Below are 19,181 nucleotides of genomic sequence, written 5' to 3' on the forward strand. Positions count from 1 at the left end.
ATAAAATTAGTTGATTTATTAATTTTAATATAATTTTAATTTTTGATAAATAAATTTTAATAATTGATTTATTATTTTTAATATAATTTTAATTTTTTGGAAATAAATTTCAAACCAAATAAAATTAGTTGTTTTTCTCGATCAACAAATTAGAAATAAAATATAATACTTTAAAAATTAGTAATTTATTTTTAAAATTTTAAATATATTAATTAATATAAATATATTTGTAATCATTGAAAAATTATTTTTTTATATTGAAATGAATTAATTGAAAATAAAAGATATTTAATTTTAAAAAATATATTATTGAAGAATAATATTATAAAAATATTGTTTTTATTTTTTATTTAATTATAATATATTATTGAAAAATAATATTATAAAAATAATGTTTTTATTTTTTATTTTTTTCAAATATAGTGATTTTAGTTTTTTGTTTTTACATGATATATTTATTAAAAAAATAATAATGTTAATCATGATATAATTAATCCGAAAAACAATTTCATTGTTATTAATAAAAAATACTTACTCTAATAAATTAACTGAGATCAAAATAAATTCATTGTTTTCCAACCAATTTATTCCTTTTTAATCTAATAAATTAACTGAGATCAAAATAAATTCATTGTTTTCCAACCAATTTATTCCTTTTTAAACTAAACAATATCGATGTCAATGGTCACATGTATGGAAAATGATTTGTTGAGTGGTCCCCGCCACAAAGACTTGAACAAAGAAGTCAGTGATACGATAGTTTCGAATGGACATATATGAGAAGACGAGTGGAATTTAGTTCTCCCGAGAAGGGAATGGAATCTAGTAAATGGCAAGGGGAACTGAATTTGACGAGTAAATTATAAATTTCTTAATGTTTTTGTTTGAAATTATGAAAACAGATTAACGAACGGAAAAAAATTAGTGCCCCTCAAAACTGGTTACAAACTAAAGATTAAATCATGGTTTCCTCTTCATTCCTTCTATGTGAGGTCACTATCTTTCATACATAAATCTGTCTTCATTTCCTTTTTCCTTCCCAATGTTATTATTTTTAATTTCAGTCTTTGAAAAGTATATGATGACTTTTATTTTTACCATGTGAAAAGTATATAATGATTTTTATTTTTATGATGATTTCATTGATGATGATAATGATGATGGTAGTTAACATTTTTCAAATTTTATAAAAAAATAATTAATTAATGATTTATTTTTTAAAAAATTAATTAATTAATTAGTTAATTTTGATTTTAAAATTATGATTAAATTATATATTTATATATTTTTAAAATAAAAAATAAAAAATAAAATATCTTTTAATATAAAAATTAAAAGTTTAGATAATATTAAATATTAGAATATAAGCTTATTTAATAATATGGAAAAAAATATTTTAGGTTTTTTAAAAGATTTTTTTTTAACTAATTTGGAATTTAAATGTAATTTTGATAATTTAAATTTATTTAAAATTAAAAAAAAAATTCACTACACAAATAAATTTTAAAATAGATAAACTTTAATTTATATTCTATCAATTTTTTTTTACAAATTTATAATTAAAAAACTCATTTTATTATAAGATTGGTGTGCCCTTTAAATTAGTACTCAAAAGAAACAAATAGTACAAAACATCAATTGAAAATTTGAAAATAATATAAATTTTGAATTTAAATAAATATTATACTCAATAATATAACACAATTTACATTAGTTCCTAATCATGGTGTCCAAAATCGAGCCAAAGGACGGGGGAATCTTACCACCCCACTGCCTCTCTTTACATTAAAGAGAGAGAATGTCATGACCATCACACCCTTTGCATGTTGAAAAATGCAACAAGAAATTCTCAATTTGATTTTGCTTTGATTAAATTGAGAAAAATCGAATTCCAACATCAACACACAACTTGGATGATGTTAACTTGTGTGACATGGCTTTTGTCACCCAATTTATCTAGTAAATTCGAGTTGGAGAAGCTAGAGTTCACTTTAGCATGTGTGATTACTAACTTGTAGCAACCAAGGTCAGTGATCTCAGTTTGATTTCAGTTAAACTAGTTCTTGTTTTTGGAGGAACTAATGGAAGGTTAGTTAAGCAGTGGGACTTCAGTCAAACTTAGTGATCATCTAGTTAACTAATCAATCAACCCAAAATAGCTAGTGCATGCAGATAATTTGAGTTCCCCAAGCTTAGTGGATATTCCAAGGCAGTGTAACATCAGTTGTAGACTAGTCTTAAGTGTACAGGTGTTGCATGCAATAACACCCCCAAGTCAGTGTACATGTTGCATGCAGTAACACTCCCAAGTCGCATAAAGTTCCACAAAGTTTATTATGTTTGTTTTTACTAAAAGGATATTTTAAAATGTTATTTAATTTGATAAGGAATATGAACTATTATTGGAAGGAGCCAAGAAACACATGTGGCAATTACCTAAATTATAGGTGGTAATACTTTAAATAAAACTGTTTATTCATTTAAAAGAACAGTTTCCAAGAAGTGGTTACCCTCTACCTGAGAGAGGTAATATAGAGAGGGGCACAGAGCAAAAAAGGCTCCTGGAGCTGGGTGGAATAAACCAGTGGGAGAAACTTGCTCAGCACAGTCAACAAAGAGTACAAATTGGAGGCTGGACAGTAGTCCTGAGGCCCTTAGTACTGACTGTAACTGGATAAATTCCAGCATGGAAAGGAGAAAGTGCTCGGGGGGAGTCTGGACGTGATGGCCAAACTCGTGGCTGGGAGGAGAGACTTTCTGGAAAGTATTATTTTATCATTATTGTTTGCAGGGTAACAGGTAAGTAATATGAAGAGTCCCAGTTTTAGAGTTAGTCTATTTACATGATTCTAGAAATATCAGGTAATAAATATGTAGTATGCAAGTATATCATGAATGTCAAACTGTAGCTATTATAACTTTAATGACCAATAGTTGTATAAATCAAACCCTAGAATACTATTGAGAATGATGAATTTCAGAAGTTATATCTAGCATACAGGATAAGTAAATAAATTGAAAAAAAAACAGAGGGATCACCTCTGTGCCAAATTTCTGAGTTTAACCTAATAAAATGGATAGGAGATATACAGATTTACAAATGTCCTTTTAACAGATTTTGAAAATATATTTCGAACAACTGATTACATGTCAAACCCTTTTCCTTACGATGAAATAAATAAATAAAACATATCAATGTAATTATATACTTAATTTGACTGTAATATTCTTGGAATAAAACTTTCCCCATAAAATTCTCAAAAAGATTAATGAAAACTTTCAGCATACAGTAAAAACTTCTAGGCATTTCCATTCAAGCCTCACATCTCATTCAGCATATCTAATCGCAACAAAATGAACACAAAAATACGGTGCAGGCGAAAATAAAGTCACAGGACTTGAAATTTGATAGTCAAAGAATATAAACCGAAATGCACGAGATGCATAACCCTTGCGTCAAATATTAAAAAATATGAATTACAAATCCAAATAAATGAATGAGCAGCAAACACTAGCTATCATATATACAACAACCATTGTAATCTCCCAAAACAGAGAAATTTTGTCAAGTATCTAGCAAACCCTTTCTTATAGCAATAAGTCGAGGAACTGTTAGTTTGAATTTAACTTAGAAATGCATGAAAGATTTCCCAATGATGTTGTATAGCTTGGGATGCCATTAAAAACAGAATTCTGAGTCTCAGAACCAGTAACATCTCAAGACCCTTAATAATCGTTAAACAAAGGTTCATATACAGTATTCGACAATCAAACTTGTCGCAGAGATAACTCAACATTAATAACTGGCTTGCATAATGTAAATTAGAAACCCTAAGGAGTAGAACACTCCAGAAAACTCTGTATCGACAGGAAGAAATAGTCTATAAGTTCATGATGCCGACCTGTGCAAGAATAGGGAGTGTATAAGCCCATACGACCTTAAAAGTTGCAGACCAAAAGCTTTAGATTGCCATACAATGGTTTACCTGCACGAGATGAGCGTAAATTGTTAGTAACAACTAGTTCGGGTGAAACCTCCTAGCATAATAGCAATTAGACAGTGATGTTTTAGTGCTCTTACCTGTTATCGCGGTGTTTCCTTCCCACAGAGAGAAACCTGCAAAGAGCAAGGAGGGTTTACTGTTAAATCAAGAATGGAGTGATTAAATGAAAAAAAACCAATGGTAAATTTTAAAGCGAACAGGTAGTATGGTTATGGAAAGCCTTATACCTTTTCCTTTGTGCAGTAGGGAGCTGGTTGTTGTCGGCTAACTCTGTCTCCTCCAAGCCTATACCTGAAAACCAATGTCAAAGCTTAGCATAGCTTACAACGGATAGACCCTGTGGGGTTTCTACATTTCTTAAGTCCTAACCTTTAAATCACCCAAAACTTCAGATGTGGACCACACCTATAATTCAATGGTGTCCCATTCAACCTCTTGCGATCCAGGGCATACCTTCTGTCTGAAAGAGCTCTAGAGGAGATCATAGCCATCGCAGAACAACGAAACAGGTCCAAGCAGGAGCAACAATGAGTCATCCAAGGTCCGAGGGTGCGAAGTCGAGGAGGGTATCAGTTTCCTAGACTTTTCCCACCGTCGGATTGGTGGCAGGAGATCAACGGTCCTGAGCCAATATGCTTGGCAAGATAGGACATTGGAACCACACCTTGGGCAAGCTATCCGCCGTGTGTTAATACATGCAGAAACCAATCACGCATAACTAGAGTGTGAATCAAGTGTGGTATTAATAACAGAGTACTCCATGGTAATCTATCCACATGCTTAATAAAGTCTGAAGTACAAATATGCTCGATGAGAGAAAACCTTTACATTTATATCATATTCAATTCAATGGTTCATATGTATTTATGGTTGTAGTTATAAACCCTAGGTTGGTAACAGTAATGAAATATTTTTTTTATATATATAAGAAATCATCATTAGGATGTTACAAATGGTATCAGAGCCAAGTTCGTACACTGAGGCGTAGCTATGTACAGGAACTGTGTGCTTAAATTTTAATTAAAACTATTTATGTGTGAAATAGATAACATAAAAGGGATCATATCAACAAAAAGAACAACAAGTTCAACATGCAAAGGAACTCAGGACCACCTGAATCACCTGGAGAAACCTACGTGAATGCTAACCCAGATATATGGATTCAGCTGGGCGAAGAATCCCGGCAAGCCAATGCAGTATTACTCGAAACGGTGCAGCAGTTGTGTGCGGAAATGACTAGTTTGAGAATAGATAATGAATGCCTGCGTGTAGAGCAGGAAAGAATCTTAAGGAGTTTGTCCAACCGACAAAATTAGCATCACCCATATCCCAGCGTGGAGGATCGGGAAAAGACCCCGATCGCTCAGCAAAGGGAAGAAAATGTTGAATCTGCTGAAAGAAATAGAGAGGAAGATGAGGGGCGTTCAGACAATGTATTTGACCAGCGAAAAACTAAGAAGCAAAAGTTAGAACCACAGACATAACTACAAGGAGAATTTAAGAAAATTAAGCCTTCCCTTTTCGAGGGAGAATCTGAAGAAGCTGCGGAAGCCTGGTTAATTGATATGGGAAAATATTTCCAGATTTATGCGTATACTGATAAAATGAAGGAACGATTGGCAGTTTATCAGCTGAGGGGAAAAGCGACCCTTTAGTGGGAGGAAATCAAGATAGTAAGGAAAATTGATGAAGAACAGATCACATGAAATGAAAGTCAAAAAAATTTCAAGGATAAATATCTTACTGAACATTATTATGATGAGAAAGCGAAATAATTTCATGAGTTAAGGTTGGGAACCTTAACCATGGATGAATATGTGACCATATTCACATCATTGCTTCACTATGTACCTTACATGCAAGAAGAAAAGCCCAAAATTCAGTGTTTTACTAGCAACTTACCAAATTTTATGAAGGACAAACTGGAATTTGACTACCCTAAGACAATGGATGACGCTACCAGAAAGGCCTACATTTTCTATCAGCAAATGAAACAAAGGAATGAAGGGCCAAAAGGAGGATCAAGCAAGAAGGGTAGAAGCTCGATCCCAAGCAGACACCCAAAATTTTTTAATCATAGGAATGCACAGCAAAAGGCATTCAACAGGTTCCCAGCCAGAAATCCACCCAGATCTGCATATTCTGAGAATAGGCTAGCTGAAGGGGTCACAAAATCTGCCAATGATCAGCAATCAAAACCGCCATTACAATGTTGGGGTTGCAGAGAACCCCATTACTACAAAAATTGTCCACAAAGAGCTAGAACAGAACAGTTAGCACACATGCAAGAAGCATCCACAGTTGGCAAAGTGGCGAGGAGCATACCTAAAATTAATGTTGCCTTGGATGATCATCAGGTCGAATTCCAGCCCACAATGATCGAATGTGAAGGTACGATTGCTAAGCAACCTGTCTCTGTTTTATTTGATCCAGGTGCTAGCTTAAGCTATGTCAGTCCTAAAGTGGTTGAAAAATGTCAGTTAGTAAGCAGGAAATTTTCAAAACCTTGGCTGGTACAACTAGCCACTGGCACAAAGAGGAAAGTTACTGCCAAGACAGAACGTTGTCCCATAACCATTTCTGGGCAACCTATTTATGTTGATCTTAATATATTACCTTTGGGCTCTTATGACATACTAATTGAGATGGACTGGTTGGAAAAATGTTGGTCTCTGGTAGACTGTAAACAAAAAACTATAAGTTTTGTCTCAGAATCAGGTCAACGAAAGGAACTACAAGGAATAAAAACTAGCACCAAGCTCCACCCTATTACTACCAGTCAATTGGGAAAATGCATTAGGAAAGGGTGTCAAATTTACACCATGCAAGTGGGGTTTACAAACTCTAAAAATAAAATGACCTCGCTAGAAAATATTACTGTAATTCAGGACTTTATGGATGTCTTTCTTGAAAATATTCATGGCTTACCACCCAAGAAAGATATTGATTTCACCATTGAGCTGATTTCGTGTGCACCCCCCATATCTAGAGCTCCTTATCGCATGACAATACTTGAATTGACAGAGATCAAAATGCAGTTAGAGGAACTTCTAGATAAAAAATATATTCACCCTAGCTTGTCCCCTTGGGGAGCTCCTGTATTATTTGTACAGAAAAAGGATGGGACCATCAGATTATGCATCGATTATCGATAATTGAATAAGCTAGCCATCAAAAATAAGTATCCTTTACCATGTATTGATGATCTATTTGATCAGGTACAAGGAGCTAAGGTATTCTTGAAAATCGATCTAAGGTCGGGTTACTAGCAGATAAGAATAAAAGATGAGGACATTTACAAAACAGCCTTCTGTACTCGTTATTGTCATTACGAGTTTTTGGTTTTTCCGTTTGGTCTCACAAACGCTCCATCCACCCTCATGAGTCTAATGCATGGGATTTTCCAGCCTTACTTGGATAAGTTTTTGTTGATTTTTATAGATGATATCTTAATATATTCGAAGAACCAGGAGGAACACAAAGAACACTTGAGAATAATGTTGTAGACATTAAGGGAAAACCAGTTGTATGCCAAGTTCAACAAGTGTGACTTCTTCAAAGATCAAATTCAGTGTTTGAGTCATGTTATATCCACAAAAGGAATTGCAGTGGACCCAGAAAAGATCGAAACGATCATGGAATGGAAAGCCCCTAAGAATGTCGCTGATATTAGATCATTCTTGGGATTAAGCAGATATTATCGAAGATTCATTGAGGGGTTTTCAAAGATCGATTTTCCAATGACATCTTTGCAGAAAAAGGGATGTGCTTTCCAATGGACAACAGCTTGTCAGCAGAGCTTTGAAAAATTAAAGCATCTACTTACTACCGCTCCAGTACTAAAAGTAGCAGATCCGGAAAAGTCCTTCGTAGTTTGCACAGATGCAAGCAAGGAAGGTGTTGTGGGCTGCTGACACAAGATGGAAAAGTGATTTCTTATGAATCTTGAAAGTTGAAAGAGTACGAGCAACAATATTCAGCTTATGACCTTGAATTGACAGCAGTAGTGCATGCACTTAAAATGTGGAGGCATTACCTGTTGGGGAAGAAATTTTTGCTGCTAACCGATCATAGCAGCCTTACCAATTTCTTCAACCAATCTAGCTTAAACGCCCGATAGGCCTGATGGATGGCTTTCTTAAGCGAATTCGACTTTGAAATGAAACATTTAAAGGGAAAAGAAAACCGTGTGGCTGACACACTAAGCAGGAAGTTGCACTGTATCTATGAGATCCGAATGAGCCAAGCAACATCAAATATTCTGGAAATCATCAAGGAGGAAACTAATAAGGATCCGGAATATACTTTCCTCTGGCAACAAACAAAAGAAGCCCTACAGAAAGAGGAAAAATCAGAATTTGGAATAAATTCTGATAATCTTCTCACTTTTAGAAACAGAATTTATATTCCAAATTAGACCTCGATTAAACTATTGATATTAGATGAGTTTCATAAAAAACCTTATGCTGGTCACCCAGGCTATCAGAAAATGTTTTCAGCCATTAAGAGAGGGTATTTTTGGCCCAAATTGAGGAAGGATATTGCAGAATACTTGTCCAAATGTTTGGAGTGTCAACTGGTTAAAACAAAACATCAACATCCCGCTAGATTGTTACACCCATTACCCATTCCAGAATGGAAATGGGAAACTATATCCTTAGATTTCATTACTGGTTTACCCTGCACAAGGAACCAGCTGAACCTCTTTGTATTCTCGATCAGCGAGAAACCAACTTGTGGAAGTGAGCCATCGCCCAGGTTAAAGTGCAATGGAAGCACTTTAGCCCAGAAGAGGTTACTTGGGAAGAAGAGGAATTCACGCAAAAGGCTTATCCCCAATTATTTTCTGAAGAGGAAGAGAACACCAGGGACTATGTTCCGCACGGGGGGGGGAAGATGTAACACCCCCATGTGGCATAAAGTTCCACGAAATTTATTGTTTGTTTTTACTAAATGATATTTTAAAATGTTATTTAATTTGATAAGGAATATGAACTGTTATTGGAAGGAGCCAAGAAACGCATGTGGCAATTACCTAAATTATAGGTGGTAATACTTTAAATAAAACTGTTTATTCATTTAAAAGAATAGTTGCCAAGAAGTGGTTACCCTCTGCCTGAGAGAGATAATATAGAGAGGGGCACAGAGCAAAAAAGGCTCCTGGAGTTGGGTGGAATAAACCAATGGGAGAAACTTGCTCAGCGCAGTCAACAAAGATTACAAATTAGAAGTAGGACAGTAGTCCTGAGGCCCTTAGTACTTACTGTAACTAGATAAATTCCAGCATGGAAAGGAGAAAGTGCTCGGGGGGAGTCTGGACGTGATGGCCAGACTCGTGGCTGGGAGGAGAGACTTTCTGGAAAGTATTATTTTATCATTATTGTTTGCAGGGTAACAGGTAAGTAATATGAAGAGCCCTAGGTTTTAGAGTTAGTATGTTTACATGATTCTAGAAATATCAAGTAATAAATATGTAGTATGCAAGTATATCATGAATGTTAGACTGTAGCTATTATAACTTAAATGACCAATAGTTGTATAAATCAAACCCTACAATACTATTGAGAATGATGAATTTCAGAAGTTATAACTAGCATACAAGATAAGTAAATAAATTGAAAATAAAACAGAGGGATCACCTCTGTGCCGAATTTCTGAGTTTAACCTAATACAATGGATAGGAGATATACAAATTTACAAATGTCCTTTTAACAGATTTTAGAAATATATTTCGAACAATTGATTACATGTCAAACCCTTTTCCTTACAATGAAATAAATAAATAAAACATATCAATGTAATTATATACTTAATTTGACTATAATATTCTCAGAATAAAACTTTCCCCATAGAATTCTCAAAATGATTAATGAAAATGTTCAACATATAGTAAAAACTTCTAGGCATTTCGCTGAAGCCTCACATCTGGTTCAACATATCTAATTACAACAAAATGAACACAAAAATACAGTGCAGGTGAAAATAAGGTCACAGGACCTGAAATTTGATAATCAAAGAATATAAACCGAAATGCACGAGATGCATAACCCTTGCGTCAAAGATTAAAACATATGAATTACAAATCCAAATAAATGAATGAGTAGAAAACGCTAGATATCATATATACAACAACCATTGTAATCTCCCAAAACAGAGAAATCATGTCAAGTATCCAGCAAACCCTTTCTTATAGCAATAAGTCGAGGAACTATTAGTTCGAATTTAACTTAACAATGCATGAAAGATTGCCCAACGACACTGTATAGCCTGGGATGCCATTAAAAAGAGAATTTCGAGTCTTAGAACCAGTAACATCTCAAGACCCTTAATAATCGTTAAACAAAGGTTCATATACAGTATTCGACAATCAAACTTGTCGCAGAGATAACTCAACATTAATAACTAGCTTGCATAATGTAAATTAGAAACCCTAAGGAGTAGAACACTCTAGAAAACTCTGTATCAACAGGAAGAAATAGTCTATAAGTTCGTGATGCCAACCTATGCAAGAATCGGGAGTGTATAAGCCCATATGACCTTAAAAGTTGCAGACCAAAAGCTTTAGATTGCCATACAATGGTTTACCTGCACGAGATGACAGTAAATTGTTAGTAACAGCTAGTTCGGGTGAATCCTCCTTGCATAATAGCAATTAGACAGTGATGTTTTAGTGCTCTTACTTGTTATCGCAACGTTTCTTTCCCATAGAGAGAAACCTGCATAGGGCAAGGAGGGCTTACTGGTAAATCAAGAATGGAGCGATTAAATGAAAAAAAACCAATGGTAAATTTTAAAGCAAACAAGTAGTATGGTTATGGAAAGCCTTATACCTTTTCCTCTATGCGGCAGGGAGCTGGCTGTTGTCGGCTAACCCTGTCTCCTCCAAGCCTATACCTGCAAACCAATGTTAAAGCTTAGCATAGCTTACAACGGACAGCCCCGTAGGGTTTCTACATTTCTTAAGGCTGAACCTTTAAATCACCCAGAACTTCAGATGTGGACCTTACCTGTAATTCAATGGTGTCCCATTCAACCTCTTGTGATCTAGGGCATACCTTCTGTCCAAAAGAGCTCTGGAGGAGATCATAGCCACCACAGAATAGCGAAACAGGTCCAAGCAGGAGCAACAATGAGCCATCTGGGGTCCGAGGGCGCGAAGTCGAGGAGCATATTAGTGAAATATGAAGTCATACCTCTGCATATCTCACCATCCATTAATTATTGACCATTTCACCCATGAGAGGATTGTATTCATGGACTTGTGCACCACATGTATGCATGATGATGTCCCTCCAATTTTATTGTGTGATGTTGTTTGATACCTCAACGAAATGAATATAGACCTTGTGGCATTTAGGTTGTATGGTCAAAGTATTTTAACATTACTCATTCTTTGAATTAATGTATTTTTAATTTATCGTAATAAAATGAGTAATTTATTATTATAATATTTATGTTATTGAATATATTTATTATATTTTCTAGATTAAAAAAATCTTAAAATTTAACTATATTATAATTTTATTTTAAATTATTATTATTTTAAATTACAAAAAGAATTAATATATAAGGTAAATATATACATTTAAAAAAATATAGCAATATTTTTAATTATGGAGATCCACTCTATTTTATTATGAAATTTTTTAATTTGTAAATAGTTATTTTTCCAATATTATAGTTTTCAATACTTCATACGTTGATATGCCATTTTTTAAATATTTAATTTGAAAAAAAAAATTAAAACAATATAACAAATTTATCCATCAATTTATGAATATTTTAACATATTTTATGGAGATTAAATCTCTACCATCCATGTAATAATTACCAATAAATTTACTTATTTTGAAATAAACACATCTATCAATATAATAACAATTTAATTAATTATGTTAAAAGTTAAAAATATATATACTTTTTCGGAAATATATTCTAACTTGTTTTCTTTTTTAAAACATTTCCATATTAAACAAATCTAACCTATACTTATGAATAATAGATATATAATATACTTTAAAAAATATTTAAAACATTTTTAAAATTTTATTTAACTCCAAATCAATATATAATAAATAGACTTTATTAAAATTAATAAATAAAATTGTATTCACTTATAATAACCAACCAATAATCACTATTTTACTCATCCACCCACCAAAACCCAACGAATCTAATACATGTGTGTATTTTTTTTAAGGTAGTTAAATAATCACCAAACAACACACAGTTGAATTACCATACAAAACAGAGTATGGTGGGAAGCCATGCAAAAGCAGAGCAATCCCAATGAACAAAGAGTACAGGGAGCTGTGTGAAAAAGAGATAAAGCAACTCCTGAACAGAAGACTCATCAGGGAATCTGACAGTCCTTGGAACTGTTACAGATTCTATGTAAATAAAAGATCAGAACAAGTTAGAGGCATCCCAAGGCTTGTAATCAATTACAAACCTCTGAACTCTGTTCTTGCAGATAATACATATCCTATCCCCCACAAAGGTGATTTGATAGGGAGGATAGCGGGAGCAAAAATATTTTCAAAATTTGATTTAAAGTTAGGCTTTTGGTGTTGAGAATGCAACAAGATGATGGAGCTTAGTGGAAAGGAGTCGCCTTCACTAAGTGGGCCTGCAGGCAAATTATGGCGCAAAGTCTATTTTTAGACTATGTCTATTTTTAGACATATGGATCATGGTATATGAGTTGCAGGATGCTGTTTATGGATGATTGATCATGTTGGGAAAAATAGATGAACTTCTATTTCTGGTTCACAGCGGAGTGATCAAAGTCTATTTTTAGACTGCTAGGCTAAAAATAGAAAAGTCAAATATTATTGTCTCATAATAATATTTAGACTCTAAACATTATCTTATCCTCTTGGAGCACTTCAGTTTGAGCTACAGATGTGGCACATGCAGCTGTCAGAATGAAATACGCTTTCTTTGTGGGTTAGTTGAGCTATTGCATGCAGGACATCAGTTAGAACTCATGTGGTTGAGTTTGGTGGAGTTGGATGTGGAGTTGATGGAGTTGTGTTCAGTTTGACTTTGTTAAACTAGTTGTAATTAGTCTAACTGCAAATAGACTAGTGATGAGTGATGTGAATTAATTGATTAAATTAATTCACTAATTATTAACTCATAATGCAACTGAAGAATACATCAGTTAACTCAGTGCATGTACAGTTCAGTGGAGACAGGTGTTAGAGGTTGAGATTGCTATCAGTTGTGACTATAGTTGTGCATGAGATCTTGCACAATCAATGGATTGAGTATGCCCATGAGAATTGCATAGTATATGCCCAGTATTATAGCCTGTGCTCACGTGATTTTTAGTGTGAGTGATTTTCACTTGGTATTGTGCAATAGAGGCAGGCAAAGCAGTGGAGAAGATTTGAACCTGTGACTTGTTCGGATCTGAGCTAGTTTTGTGTGTAACAGGTGGAGATAGTACTGGATACTTGTGAGGAGTATTGTACTATGTAATGTTACATGTTCTCAATCATTAATTTACAGATAGTGCGGGGTTTTCAGCTCTATGCTTTCCCCGGGTTACATATTGTGTTAATGTGTGCATGTGATTGATGTTTCATTGTTTTTGATGCTGCTAAATTGATGATCAACGTAGAGGAGGTTATGTATTGTGCATGTATTCCGCAATAGTGTATAATCGGGATAATCTCTATTGAATAAGTGTTTATTATTCAAAATTTCTACATGGTATCGGAGTTGTTGATCATCATATCTACTATTCAGAAAGTGTTTACATCCTATTTCTTCAGGCAGAGTCTATAATCGGGCTAGGTAGCCTCTGGATTCATCCTTCCTTTGGAAGGTGAGCTATCCGGTAAAAGCCCATACAGTCAATCTCTGTATGAGAAATACTTTGCTCTCACGAATCTTAGATCCGAGGCGGTTGAGTTTGGAGCTGGTGGAATTCGAATTTGCAGTAGTGTTTTCTTGGTATCAACGTGGCAATGTCTTTCAACGGATTGCGATTGGAGTATGCTCTTGAGGGCAGCTCAAACTATATTGCATGGAAGGACAGGATGGAGGCACTGTTGGATGATAATGGGCTGAAGGAGTTCATAGAGGCTGATGTCCCAAAGCCTACTGATACTGCGCAAGTTGATGCTTGGAAAAAGAAGATAGCAAAGTGTCGAAGGATTTTGTTGGAGGGTGTGAAGGATCACATTGTGTCCAGCCTGCATGGTAAGACTTCTCCATACTTGATGTGGAAAGAATTGACAGATCTATTCCAAAGTAAGAGCAATCAGAGGAAGCTGGCGCTCAAGGATAAACTCAAAAACATCAAATGTGAGAAGGCAGACAGTATGCCCAAGTATCTCACGAAGTTCACCCAGTGCCAGGATGAGTTGGGAAGTGTGGGGGTGACTGTCGATGATGAGGACTTGGTGAGCTTGGCTCTCCTTGGTCTTTCGAAGAGTTAGCATTCCTATCAGGACTCTGTCAATGGTCGGGAGAAATTGCCAGGATGCGAGAGACTTTGGTCAGATTTTGTGTAGGAGGAGATCAGGCGGAATACCAGGGATGGATCTTCATCAAAGGGAACTGATGAAGAAAATTACGCTTTGGTTGCCAAAGCAAAGAAAGGGAAGAGCAAGAAAGCTTCTCAGTCTGGTGCGAAAGGCAAGAAGCAGGACATGTCCAAGGTGAAGTGCTTTCACTGTCACCAGTGCGGACACTATGCCACAAATTGTCCATAGAAGAAGAAGTACAAGCAAGCTGTTGGATCGACAACAGGAGAGGCTCTAGCCTCACAGTTTGAGCTTGATTTTTCATTAATCGCATGCTTGGTTTCAAGTGTGATGGGATCGATATGGTTCTTGGACAGCGTTGCGTATTTTCACATGACAGGAGATCGAGATTTGTTTTCTGATCTGGAGGAAAAGGATCTTGGAGTGCACATCAAGATGGGCGATGATGGTAGATACAGTGCGACCGGTATCGGTACCATTTCCTTTGAGAGGGAGTCTAGTAAACCCTTCGTATTGAAGGAAGTGATGCATGTTCTAGGATTGAAGAAGAATCTTATCTCTATGGCGATGTTAGAAGACAAGGGATATGATGTTGTTTTCAGCGAGGGAAAGGCTTCCCTGTGCAGCAAGACAACTGGAGAAACCCGGAAGATAGGGGTTCGAGTGAGGAACATTTATCAGTTGCATGTAGATGGATGTGCAGCAATGGCATGCAAGGCAGAAGGATTGGTGAGCCAGGATGATGGTGAGCTATGGCACAGGAGATTGGGTCACCTTCACCATGGAGCCTTGAAGATACTGCAACATATCACTAGAGGGCTTCCTAAAGGCACACTTGCGCATTCAGATCAGTGCAAGGGGTGTACTTTGGGAAAGTTTGTGAAAGCCACCTTTCATGAGAAGGATAGTCGGGCCACGACGTTCCTTGAGAGAATTCACACAGACGTGTGTGGACCTTTCTCAGTAGCTTCGACAGCAAAGCATAGGTATTATGTGATTTTTGTTGATGATTTATCTTGTAAGTGCTGGATCTTCTTCATGCAAAAGAAGAGCGAGACATACTCAAAGTTCTGTGAGTTCAAAGCACCGGTTGAGAAGGAGTCGGGAAAGAAGGTGAAGGCTCTTAGGAGCGACAATGGTGGTGAATACATCTCTGGCGAGTTCAAGGACTTTTGCAGTGCAGAAGGGATTCGAAGAGAGCTCATAGCTCCCCATAACCCACAACAGAACGGGGTTGTTGAGCGGAAGAACAGAACGATCGTGGGTGCTGCACGGGCGATGTTGCATGATTAGGGCCTACCCCTTCACTTGTGGGCGGAAGCATGCGATACAACGGTTTATGTGCAGAACCGTTGTCCTCACAGGATACTTGGCATGAGTACACCCGAGGAGGCTTATTCTGGTAAGAAGCCTGATCTTTCTCATTTGAGGATTTTTGGTGCTAACGTTTACATGCATGTGACGAAGGATGCCAGGAAGAAGTTGGAACTGACCCCAGAGGTTGGGATATTTTTGGGGTGCACTGATACGCCCCACAACTATCGTGTGTATTTTCCAGACAGTGGTAAGACTGTTGTGCAATGGGATATAAAATTTCAGGAGGAGAAAGCCATGAAGTGTTAGCTTGAGAGGGAGCCACACTTGCATGCAGATGAGGAGCTATTAGTTCCTAAGGATGAGATTCAGCTCGTGGATCAACCACAGGACAAGGTTCATGGAGTGGAAGAGACCACTCATGCAGCGCCAACCATCAGAGGGCGAAAGCGCTTGATAGAAGCTGAGCGACTGGCTCAAGATGCAGAGAAAGTTGTAGGACCACCTATAGCCCAATGTAGGCAGAGACAGTCACCTGATCGATACACTGGATACATGGCTCTTATGAGAAAATGTGTTGTGACTGAGCCATCCTCTTTCGAGGAAGCTGTGGAGGATCCCACATGGGTAGACGCCATGGTGGAAGAGTATGATTCGATTGTCAGAAACAGTGCATGGGAAATTGTCCTAAGACCGGAAGGGAAATCAGTGGTGGGTTCGAGATGGATCTACAAAGTTAAGCAGGTAGCTAATGGGAGTGTAGAGAAGTACAAGGCAAGATTTGTTTCCCGAGGCTTTTCATAGATAGAGGGGATCGATTATGAGGAGACCTTTGCACCTGTCGCAAGGTATTCTTCCATACGGACAATTCTTGCTCTCTCAGTGCAAATGGGATGGCACATTCATCAGATGGATGTGAAGACTGCGTTCCTCAACGGAGTCATTGAGGAGGAGGTGTACATTGAGCAGCTTGAAGGTTTTGAGATCTTCAGCAGCGAGTCGCATGTGTGCAGGCTCAAGAGAGCGTTGTATGGGTTGAAACAAGCACCACGTGCTTGGTACACACAGATAGACAGTTATTTCACCAGACTTGGATTCTCCAATAGTGAGGCGGATCCTAACCTATACTAGATTGTGGTGGAGGCTAAGTTGCTTATCATTGTACTTTATGTAGATGATTTGATTCTAATGGGTGATGAGCTATTGATACTTTCATGCAAGGATGATCTTGCTAAGGAGTTTGAAATGAAGGACTTGGGCCTCCTTCATTATTTCCTGGGATTGGAAATTCGGCAGCGCAGTGATGGACTATTTGTTTCTTAGGGTAAGTATGCTCGGGAGATACTGGAGAAGTTCAACATGCATGGCTGCAAGCCTGTTGATACTCCTCTTCCCGGAGGTTGGAGGAAGGAGGATGCCACTTCGGCAGAAGAAGTGGATGCCACTGTTTATCGACAGTTGGTGGGGTCGCTTATGTATCTGATCAATACACGACTCGATATATGCTATGCTGTTAACCAACTTTCACAAGCTATGGTTAAGCCAACCAAGCTCTTTTGGAAGGCAGGCAAGCATGTATTGCATTATTTGAGAGGCACATCGGGATATGGTTTGTGGTATAGACAGGAGGATGAGGTGAAGCTATGTTGCTTCACGGATGCAGATTGGGAAGGGAGCCCAACGAACAGAAAGAGCACATCAGGAGGGGTCTTCAGTATCGGTTCGACAACAGTTTCTTGGTACAGCGGGAAGCAGAGATCCGTGGCACTCAGTTTAGCAAAGGCCGAGTATATGGCAGCAATTTTGGCTGCATGCAAGGCTATATGGATGAGGAAGATTCTGGTTGGTTTGTTTGGTTCTCACTTGGAGCCTACTGTGATTTGCTGTGATAACCAGTGTTGCATTAAATTCTCGGCTAATCCTATATTTCATGATAGATCTAAGCACATTGACATCAGGTACCATCATATCAGAGATTGTGTGCAGCGGAGAATCATGTTACTTTCATACATTTCAACGGAGGATCAGGATGCTGATATCTTGACGAAGGCGCTCACCAGGAGAAAATTCGAATACCACCGAGGCAGGATAGGGGTTGCTGATAATCGATATCTTGTTGAGAGGGAGTGTTGAGAATGCAACAAGATGATGGAGCTTAGTGGAAAGGAGTCGCCTTCACTAAGTGGGCCCGTAGGCAAATTATGGCGCAAAGTCTATTTTTAGACTATGTCTATTTTTAGACATATGGATCATGGTCTATGAATTGCAGGATGTTGTTTATGGATGATTGGTCATGTTGGGAAAAATTGATGTACTTCTATTTCTGGTTCACAGCGGAGTGATCAAAGTCTATTTTTAGACTGCCAAGCTAAAAATAGAAAAGTCAAATATTATTGTCTCATAATAATATTTAGACTATAAAAATTATCTTATCCTCTTGGAGCACTTCAGTTTGAGCTACAGATGTGGCACATGCAGCTGTTAGAAGGAAATACGATTTCTTTGTGGGTCAGTTGAGCTATTGCATGCAGGACATCAGTTAGAACTCATGTGGTTGAGTTTGGTGGAGTTGGATGTGGAGTTGATGGAGTTATGTTCAGTTTGAATTTGTTAAACTAGTTGTAATTAGTCTAACTGCAAATAGACTAGTGATGAGTGATGTGAATTAATTGATTAAATTAATTCACTAATTATTAACTCATAATGCAACTGAAGAATACATCAGTTAACTCAGTGCATGTACAGTTCAGTGGAGACAGGTATTAGAGGTTGAGATTGCTATCAGTTGTGACTATAGTTGTGCATGAGATCTTGCACAATCAATGGATTGAGTATGCCCATGAGAATTGCGCAGTATGTGCCCAGTATTATATCCCGTGCTCACGTGATTTTCAGTGTGAGTGATTTTCACTTGGTGTGCAATAGAGGCAGGCAAAGCAGTGGAGAAGATTTGAACCTGTGACTTGTTCGAATCTGAGCTAGTTTTGTGTGTAACAGGTGGAGATAGTGCTGGATACTTGTGAGGAGTATTGTACTACGTAATGTTACATTTTCTCAATCATTAATATATAGATAGTGTGGGGTTTTCAGCTGTATGATTTCCCCGGGTTACATACTGTGTTAATGTGTGCATGCGATTGATGTTTCATTGTTTTTGATGTTGCTAAATTGATGATCAATGTAGAGGAGGTTATGTATTGTGCATGTATTCCGCAATAGTGTATAATCGGGATAATCTTTGTTGAATAAGTGTTTATTATTCAAAATTTCTACATTTGGCAGGTCGCCATTTCTGAAAAAGATAAGTTCAAAACAACCTTTAGCATGCCTGCAGGACATTACGAATGGAATGTAATGCCTTTTG

General features: G+C 36.8%; 1 protein-coding gene across 1 annotated transcript; it reads left to right on the top strand.

Annotated features, from left to right (window-relative positions):
* Positions 1–5,809: 5,809 nt before the first annotated feature.
* Positions 5,810–7,159, top strand: LOC149174524 (uncharacterized). Its single transcript, XM_089420876.1, has one exon. It carries the CDS (start codon positions 5,810–5,812, stop codon positions 7,157–7,159), a length of 1,350 nt encoding a protein of 449 aa, XP_089277002.1.
* Positions 7,160–19,181: the final 12,022 nt, after the last annotated feature.

This window comes from Pinus tabuliformis, chromosome 4_1 (assembly GCF_031772625.1).
Source record: "Pinus tabuliformis cultivar Carrire ecotype Pingquan chromosome 4_1, CPIR1, whole genome shotgun sequence".
In the NCBI taxonomy this organism is placed as follows: Eukaryota; Viridiplantae; Streptophyta; class Pinopsida; order Pinales; family Pinaceae; genus Pinus; species Pinus tabuliformis.